At 38.8% G+C, this 9,758-nt stretch overlaps 1 protein-coding gene across 1 annotated transcript in view; it reads left to right on the top strand.

Moving 5' to 3' along the window:
• LOC107593121 (coagulation factor XIII A chain-like) overlaps positions 1 to 9,758 on the top strand; it is a 33,782-nt gene that overhangs the window by 21,713 nt on the left and 2,311 nt on the right. The window contains exons 6-14 of the mRNA XM_016282717.1: positions 381 to 558; positions 667 to 805; positions 887 to 990; positions 3,084 to 3,172; positions 3,261 to 3,414; positions 3,510 to 3,788; positions 3,875 to 4,035; positions 4,126 to 4,262; positions 6,099 to 6,233. Of these exons, the coding sequence (XP_016138203.1) occupies positions 381 to 558; positions 667 to 805; positions 887 to 990; positions 3,084 to 3,172; positions 3,261 to 3,414; positions 3,510 to 3,788; positions 3,875 to 4,035; positions 4,126 to 4,262; positions 6,099 to 6,233 (1,376 nt within the window). The remainder of the gene's footprint in view (positions 1 to 380; positions 559 to 666; positions 806 to 886; positions 991 to 3,083; positions 3,173 to 3,260; positions 3,415 to 3,509; positions 3,789 to 3,874; positions 4,036 to 4,125; positions 4,263 to 6,098; positions 6,234 to 9,758) is intronic.

Here is a 9,758-nt window from a genome sequence, read left to right as displayed (position 1 = left end):
AGATAGATAGATAGATAGATAGATAGATAGATAGATAGATAGATAGATAGATAGATAGATAGATAGATGGATGGATGGATGGATGGATGGATGGATGGATAGATGGGCTTTTTTTAACTTTCCAACGTACTTCCTAAGCAGCTGGTCTTATATGAATTTACATAGCATATATGTAGCTTTTTTGGTGGTATATTTTCAGATGAACTCCCAAGACGACAATGGTGTCCTGGTTGGCAACTGGAGTAGGATGGATGGATGGATGGATGGATGGATGGATGGATAGATGGGCTTTTTTTAACTTTCCAACGTACTTCCTAAGCAGCTGGTCTTATATGAATTTACATAGCATATATGTAGCTTTTTTGGTGGTATATTTTCAGATGAACTCCCAAGACGACAATGGTGTCCTGGTTGGCAACTGGAGTAGTGATTACTCCATTGGCACAGCACCCACTGCCTGGACAGGAAGTCCTGAAATCCTGCTCAAATATGCCAAAGACGGTGGTTTGCCTGTGTGCTTTGCTCAGTGCTGGGTGTTTGCCGGTGTGCTGAACACTTGTGAGTATGGCGACAGCATGTTCATTATTGGTTCTGAAATTCAGGTTATTTAGAGCCTTGCTAAAAAAGACTGTGGCATAACCATGGCACTGTGATGATCCCACCTAGTTTTGCGCTGTCTTGGGATCCCCGCACGAGTTGTCACCAATTTCGCCTCTGCTCACGACAACACGGGCAACCTGAAGACAGACATTATACTGGATGAAAATGGGGGAATGAACAGAAGCCGAACGAGAGATTCAATCTGGTGAGATACACAAAGCATACACAGTCTGATAGGTAATGATGGTTAAATGCTGTTTAGCGACAATAACACTGTGTCTCACAGGAACTACCACAGCTGGAATGAGGTGTACATGAGGAGGCCTGATCTGCCTGAAAAATACTCTGGCTGGCAGGTGGTCGACAGCACCCCTCAGGAGACCAGTGATGGTATGATCCTCCACATCTTCCATATACACTGGCTTTCCTCTAAAGCAGCAGTTCTTAATCCTGGTCCTCGCGACCCCCCGCTCTGCATATTTTGCATGTCTCTCTTGTTTAACACACCTGATTCCGATAACCAGCTTGTTAGAAGAGAGCTCCATGAATGAACTGTGTTCCAATTGACATGCTCCCTACATAGTGTTCACTGCTCTCTACTCCCTGCACACGGGAAATCAGCTGAAGTTTACTTCACTTAAGAACACAGATTTGTGCAACACCACTGCCTGCAGCGTCTCCACATACAGACAAAACTTACTCCAGAAGTGTGAAGGGTTATTTAACCGTAATCATGAGATTTGCATAGAAGTTACGTCTCATGCACTTGAATGCCCTTTGAATGAAACATATACGCTTCTTTCGAACTGGAATCATGGTGGAATATCCTGTGATGTCCACTTCGCAAGGCACTTATGTTCGAATGGAACAAACCCCTGAAGCTGTAGGAGAATCATACAAAATGTGCAGAGCGGAGGGTCGCGAGGACCAGGATTAAGAACCGCTGCTCTAAAGTTAACTGGTAAGGTTAGGAGACACTATCTATGAATTATGGAAGCCATTTCCACCTCTAAATAAAATTTTTTGAAAAAAGGTAATTGTGACGCTTTAGCTTGAAATTCTGACTTTTCTGACATTTCAGAATTGTGAGATCTAAACTTGCAATTGCAAATTACAGTCAGAATTGTAGGATATAAACTGGCAATTCTGACTTTTTTCTCACAATTCTGACTTGCTTCTCTCTCGCAATTGTGAGTTTATATTTCGCAGTCCTGGCTTTTTTTTCTCTTGCAATTCTGACTTCTTTTCTCCAAGCTGTGAGATATAAACTCACAATTGTGAGTTATAAAGTCCAATGAGGGAAAAAGTTTCTATATCTAAAATAATTTGTATCTCGCAATTGTGTGGTATAAATTCATAATTGTGAGATATAAAAATGTAGTATAGTTTTTAAATTTTTATTTATTTTTATGGTAGAAAACTACCTACTGGATTTAGGTGTCACAAATTGGGGTAACTGAGATCACAAATGTAACCAAACAGCAAATATTTATATGTTTCAGACTTAAGAACCTCCTTCAGCTGATACTTTAAAAATGAACAAAAATCTGGCTTTCATTCAAGCCCTATTTTGTACCCTGTTCATGGAAAGCACCAAGACCTTGAAATAGTATGCTAGACTTTTAAAGGCCTACATTTAGACCCACCATCTGCTTGCGAGATTTGAGGGATGTCTGAGGTTTAGAGTTTTGGCATCTCTGTTCCATTGACATCTGCTCTGACCTGATACATTTGAAACACAGTGTAACCTATAAATGTGGTGACTTGCTTCTCTCTCGCAATTGTGAGTTTATATTTCGCAGTCCTGGCTTTTTTTTCTCTTGCAATTCTGACTTCTTTTCTCCAAGCTGTGAGATATAAACTCACAATTGTGAGTTATAAAGTCCAATGAGGGAAAAAGTTTCTATATCTAAAATAATTTGTATCTCGCAATTGTGTGGTATAAATTCATAATTGTGAGATATAAAAATGTAGTATAGTTTTTAAATTTTTATTTATTTTTATGGTAGAAAACTACCTACTGGATTTAGGTGTCACAAATTGGGGTAACTGAGATCACAAATGTAACCAAACAGCAAATATTTATATGTTTCAGACTTAAGAACCTCCTTCAGCTGATACTTTAAAAATGAACAAAAATCTGGCTTTCATTCAAGCCCTATTTTGTACCCTGTTCATGGAAAGCACCAAGACCTTGAAATAGTATGCTAGACTTTTAAAGGCCTACATTTAGACCCACAATCTGCTTGCGAGATTTGAGGGATGTCTGAGGTTTAGAGTTTTGGCATCTCTGTTCCATTGACATCTGCTCTGACCTGATACATTTGAAACACAGTGTAACCTATAAATGTGGATCTTTTATAAAATTGTACTGGTGGTACAATAGTACAGTACCTTGACATTATTAGATGGTAATTCTATACCATTTGCATTCTGTTATGCTAAATGAAACACAGTAAAAATGGCTTCCCTCTCTCTTTCAGGTCTTTATCGATGTGGCCCAACGTCTGTCAATGCCATCAAAGATGGAGAGCTCAGCTATCCATTTGATGCAAGGTTTGTCTTTGCAGAGGTAAGAAACATGTCATTTCTCTTTGATGTTTACTTACCACTTCTTTAGTTTACAAAATCTCAGCAGCAACTCTTTCTCCTGTCTCCAGCTGAACAGTGATTTGATTTACTATCAGTCTGATAAGTACGGAAACACAAAGATCATCCAAGTGGACACCACGTATGTTGGAAAGCTCCTTATCACCAAAAGGGTGAACAGTAACGCCTATGATGACATCACTTCTACCTACAAATACCCAGAAGGTAAGCTTAATTTGGTCCAAAAACACCTGGGCATGGATGGTCACACATGCCCTATCCCCTTCCCTGTCATCCTTCAACCTTCTTCCTGGCTCCAGGCAGTGACAAGGATAGGCAGGCCATGCAGATGGCAGAGCATCGTGGCATTGCTCCCAGGGATTATATTCCACTCGCTGAAACAGGTGTGCACATCGAGCTCCAGGCCGACACCATCAAAATGGGTGAAAACTTCAAGCTGACGCTCAACATTAAGAACCAGACCAGCCAAAAATGCACCATCAGTGCCACTATCACTGGCTGTGTGGTGTACTACACCGGCGTCACCAGCTCGATCTTTAAGCTTGAAAGCAAAGCTGCATCTGTGGATCCCTGGAAAAGTGAGCCTGACTTTACAAGTTTGTTGTAGGTTTAGGGCACATGCATTTTAGATTGCTTAGCTTAATTTCTGAAAATCATTTTACAGCCACGAAAGTGATGATCGATGTCAAAGCTTCGGAGTACATGCCCTACCTGTTGGAACAGTACAACCTGCTTTTTGTGGTGTATGGACGCATTCAGGAAACCGGCATGGCCCTTACGACAATGAGAGTTGTCGCCCTCCGTCCTCCTGAACTCACAATTAAGGTATACGTCCTTTATTACCAATCGTAGAGGAACATGTGTGATGCATTTGATCCTTTAAGTTCATTAACAGTCATTATAAATGATCCACAGGTGACTGGAACACCCCGGGTCGGCAAGGATTTCATGGTCACCGTGTCTTTCCGAAATCCCTTTAACTTCATCCTGAAAAACGTTCAGCTGCGCCTAGAAAGCCCTGGTCTGATTTTGACCAAATTGAAAACATACGAGTAAGATGGAATAACCTCTGTCCTATTTATTTTTCCATTCCAATGATTTTCATTGTCAACAAGTGAATAGATGACTAAGCACACAATAAAATACTCAACATGCTACAAGACATCTATAGATCTACAGAGAGATGTGCAAACGGTGACACTGTTCGCTGAGTCAGTTCTAAGAAATAGGGCACATTCTTGGAGATTTTTGTGTTACAGTGATACTAAGGGTGCTTTCACACTAGCACTTTTGGTGCACACCCGGGTTCGATTGACGTCAGAGTTCGGTTCGTGCTGAACGCTGAACGCTGTCTTCTGAACTCAGGTGTGCACCCCGCGAACCGTACCCGAGTCCGCTTAAAAAGGGTGGTCTGGGCTATGGTTCATGTCAACTCCGGTACGGTTCGCTGCTGATGTGAACGCAATCGTACCAAATAGCGGAAGTGAACCGCTATTATTGACGTATTATTTGATAAAAATGTGTGTTTGTGTGTTTCACTCACTTTCCTGACGAGCGTGACTGACGCGCTGAGAGCTGTATATCTCATTTCTGTTCGCCTTCAGCGTTCTTTAGAGCATTTGCAGTACATTCGTAACACAGACATAAGTGCCGTTACCGAAGCTTTGCAAACAATACGAATGGTTCAAAAACGTAATTATATAAAAGTGCAGAGAGCAATGTAATGCATTTGCCGCCTTCTCCTGTGCCGTCGTTACTGAGCAACGGGGTAAACAGCTGCTGGCTTGATGACGCAAACGAACCGCGGTTCGGACCCAAATAAAATAATATGAACGCAGTCCAGTGGGGGCAGGGGAAAGGTGCAGCAATCGAACTCGGGTTCGGACCAAGCAAAGGAAAAAACAAGTGTGAAAGCACCCTAAAAGAGCACTGGCGTATGATTTGATAATGCGTTTGGTAACTTTGTTTCTTAGTCGATGTAGTAATATTCTGTAGACATTGTTTTATTATTTGCATATATTATTTTGTTGCCAGCATGGTGTGTAAATCAAGGGCCGTATTCACAAAACATCTTAAGGCTAAAAGTAACTCTTAAAAATAATGGGCGTGTCAGTCCTAACTTTAAGACTCCTAAATTTTTGCTCTAAAAGTAAGCATTTTACAAAGCGTTTTAGCTCCTAAATCTGTGAAAAGTTAGGTCAAGTCAAAATTCAAGAGGAATCCTAAGTCACTTAGCCCAAATCACAAACAATCCTAAAATGGCTGTTGCTGGCAATCTGACTCGGAATGTAAAGATTTTAGAAACATTTCATGATAATTTCCCTTTAATTTGATTATGTCCTTCTTTTCATGTACAAGTTGGGCAAGAATTAACAGCTGTTCTTGAGTCCAGTTTGGTTTTCTTTTATGTTTGCACGTCTTACTATTCTAGTTTGTTCATTAAAACACTGCTTATATGCATATCCGCTATTTTTTATGAGATGCAAACATGTAAGAGGCTGACAATTACCTGAACATATACATGTTTCATTAGTGACATTAGCCTACATTTTAAAAACTTCTTTTTTGAGTATGGCAACATTTTTATTTTAAATTCTTTATTTGAATAGACTATAGCAACATTTTTATTTTTTATTTTATTTTTTAATATGGCAACATTTTTATTTTACTCTTAGCTTAAGATTTCTCCTCATTCCTTAATAAAAGTTGGTCTCAGCGGCTTTGTGAAAAGGTTTGAAGAGGAAACTCTTTAACTGCTCTTAGTGGTAAGAAAAATATTTTGTGCTTACGGCCCATGATCAGTTTGCTTTTAACTGTTAATTTTGAAGTAAAGTACTGACATACAGAATTTTTTATGCATATTCAACTATATCCATTTCCATTTGCAGTCAGATCGCACCTGGTGGCACACTGCAACATACAGACACGATCACCCCTCAGTACCCTGGGAAGAAGGTGCTGATGGCGTGTCTGGACTGCGCTACAGTGAGGCAGGTCACCAATCAGCTGGAAATCTTTGTGCAGTAATGGATAACGGATTGCCAAGAGGGAACCAGAGATAAAAAAAGAGAAAAAGGGTTCCCAATACCATTTTGTTGAATTGCTTTGCTTTCTTCACAAATATTATCGAAATACAAGCTAGCGTAAATTTTTTTTTTCTTTACACCCACAACTTCCAACACTGAGTTGTTAATAATATAGTGTTTTAATCATTTTATGCAAAAAGTTTTCATTTGTAAACTCATTTAACTGAACAAAATACACACAATCAAACATTAAGTACCGATACAGAATGCACAGTCACCCTCAACCTATCTGGGGGTCTGATACATTCTGATTAGCAAAGTGTAGATGCAAGAAATCATGCAGTTATCAGGATAAGTTATAAATTGGGAGTGGGAGGAAGAGTGGAAAAAGCAGGAGAACCCCATAATATTGGGAATGTTGGCAGGTATGACAAAAAGCTATGAAATAACAAAGGTCTATTAAATTTTAAGAAAAAATTTAAACGATTTTCTGAAATTACACATAAATCTAAATTACATGACCATTGTTTTGGTTGGGTGCCTTAATTAACATGCATTAAACATGTATTAATTAACTGTATTAATTGGACTGTATTAATCAGAATATGTTGCATATTTTCTCTGCTAAAATGCCACTGACTGTGTTTAACTAATATAAACTAACAATAAACCTTCAGCATGAAAGCATTTTTGATTATTTTATTTGTTATACTGCAAATCTTCATTAAGACATCAACACCACCTGTAAAAAAAATCTAATAATCTCGCTCATGAAATGCCATTCACAACCCATTTTACTTCTATGCATTTTCCAGTGTAATGGAATATTCAATGTTAAAAACTAGAGCGGGACGTTATTTACTAACTAGATACAAAAGTTAGTCAAGATTGGCTTGAGAAAGCCTAGCCCGAAAGTTTAAAGCTGTGAAAATTTAGATAGATGTTGATAACATGTTTCTAGCATGATTAGCAAGTTACTAGTATGTCGCTAGCATGATTAGCAAGTTACTAGCATGTCGCTAGCATGTTTCTAGCATTATTAGCATGTTGTTAACATGATTTGTTAACATGATTAACAAGTAACTAGCATGTTGCTAGCATGATTAGTAAGTTAGCATGTTTCTAGCATGATTAACAAGTTACTAGCATGACGCTAGCATTTTTCTAGCATGATTAGCATGCTACTAGCATGTAGCTCACATTATTAGCAAGTGACTAGCATGTTTTAGTATGATTAGCATGTTACTAGCATGTTGTTAGCATGATTAGCACGTAACTAGCATTTGTTGTTAGCATGATTAACAAGTAGCTAGCATGATTAGCAAGTTACTAGCATGTCGCTAGCCTGTTTCTAGCATTATTAACATGTTGCTAGCATGATTAACAAGTAACTAGCATGTTTAGCAAGTTACTAGCATGTTTCTAGCATGATTAACAAGTTACTCACATGTCGCTAGCATGTTTCTAGCATAATTAGCAAGTTACTAGCATGATTCTAGCATTATTAGCATGTTACTAGGATGATATAAGCATGATTAGCATATTTTGCTAGCATGATTTAGATAGATAGATAGCATTCAGAAATTTTAGTCTCATAAGAATAAGAAGAAGTTTAAATGGCAGATCAGTAGGTTGGCTTTCTCAAGCCAACCTAATTAATATAATTGATTTTGGGAGCAAAATGATTGAAGACGCAACTACTCACCGGTCCCATCTAAAAGTGGGCAGTCCTTTAAACGTTTGATTGATACTAGCTAGCTAGTCCACATAATGGTTACTTTAACTAGCTAGTCCACATAATATCAGTCGAAATGGAAAGTTGTTTTTTTAAAGGTGAAGTTATTTAATAAAATATTATGAAGACGAGCAATTTTCATTTCAGGAATACATTTACATATTTAGTCATTTAGCAGGCACTTACAAATGCTCCTGTGGCTCGGTAGTAGAGCATTGAGTTAGCAGTGCAAGAGGTCATGGGTTCAGTTCCCAGGGAACACACATACTGGTAAAAAAAGTATAACCTGAATGCACTGTAGTCCCATCTGCTAAATGCATAAATGCAAATGAGGACAATAGAAGCAATCAAAATCAACAAATAACCAATGATATGCAAGTGCTATAACAAGTCTCAGTTAGCTTAATGCAGTACACGTAGCAAGTATTTTTTAAATTATATATTAAATTTAAAGAAAACATATAATAGAAAAAGAATAGCGCAAGCTAGTGTTAGAGGCCTTTTTTGCTTTTGTTAATTGTATAATAAATAAAAAGAAAACAGATAGAATACAAAAAGATTAGAAAAGCTAATGTTAGTTTTCTTTTTCTTTTTTTTTAAAGAAAACAAGCAGTAAATTAATAGAGTGCAAGAGAAGAGAAGTGGTCCAAGAACTGAGCCCTGAGGCACCCCAGTAGTTAGATGTTGCGACTTGGATACCTCACCTCTCCAAGATGCCTTGAAGGACCTATCTGAGAGGTAAGACTCAAACCACTGGAGTGCCATTCCTGAGATGCCCTTTGCCAATAGGGTTGACAGGAGGATCTGGCGATTAACTGTGTCAAAAGCAGCGGACAGATCCAGCAAGATAAGTATTGAAGATTTGGAATCCGCTCTTGCCAGTCTTAGGGCTTCACATCTGCGAGCAAAGCAGTCTCGGTTGAACGTCCACTTCTGAAACCAGACTGGTTGCTGTCGAGGAGGTGGTTCTCTGTGAGAAAGGCAGAGACTTGAGAGTTGAACACAGCTCGTTCAAGTGTTTTTGCAATGAAAGGAAGAAGGGAAACTGGTCTGTAGTTCTCTAAAAGAGATGGGTTAAGGGTGGGAATAGCATGCAACAAGTACAAAAACAGCTAACAGTCCCATTTTAATGTAGCCTAGTTGACTTTAATCTGTAAAACTATCAGTGAGCTTCGTTTCATCTTACTAATAAAGCACAGAATTATTTCACTCTTTAGCTAGCACTTCATTCTTGTCATTAAAATAATTCCAGACAGAATCTGCTTATTTTCATATTTTCATTTTTCATATTTTCACAAAGAAAGGAAAATTCTGCTGACGCAATCGGTGCCTTACCTCATTCACTCCACTCCCTCCATATTAATGAAACATGGTTTGGACAGCCTCCACTGCATCAGTGCTGCTGGAATACCCCCCTTCTCTTTCTGTCTCGCCTGCTTTCCCCAAGCCCTCCCCATGCCCACCTGTATGAGTCACCACGGAAACCCTCTCAAGTTCTCAAGGGACAAACACATTAAACAGGGATTCCCTGTCGAAATCACAGTTCATTTATCTCTGTTCACTCATGATTTTACGATATTCCTCTAAGACGGGCTGTGTAATATTATTTGTATCAGCTAAAATATTTGCTTTTCTGATCAAAGAGATCACATAACCTATATTATACTTTTTGTTGCACGCCTCCGCCAGAAGATGGAGACAAAACATGAATAAAAACCTGCAAATGTTTGGACTCCTATGGCATTCTCTATCAATTAAAGGCCATACCCCCCCCCCCCCCCCCACAC

This window comes from Sinocyclocheilus grahami, unplaced genomic scaffold (genome assembly GCF_001515645.1).
Source record: "Sinocyclocheilus grahami isolate Dianchi unplaced genomic scaffold, SAMN03320097.WGS_v1.1 scaffold164.1, whole genome shotgun sequence".
Classification (NCBI taxonomy): Eukaryota; Metazoa; Chordata; class Actinopteri; order Cypriniformes; family Cyprinidae; genus Sinocyclocheilus; species Sinocyclocheilus grahami.
The sequence above is the reverse complement of the archived record's forward strand: the minus strand, read 5'-3'. Positions and strand labels throughout refer to the sequence as shown.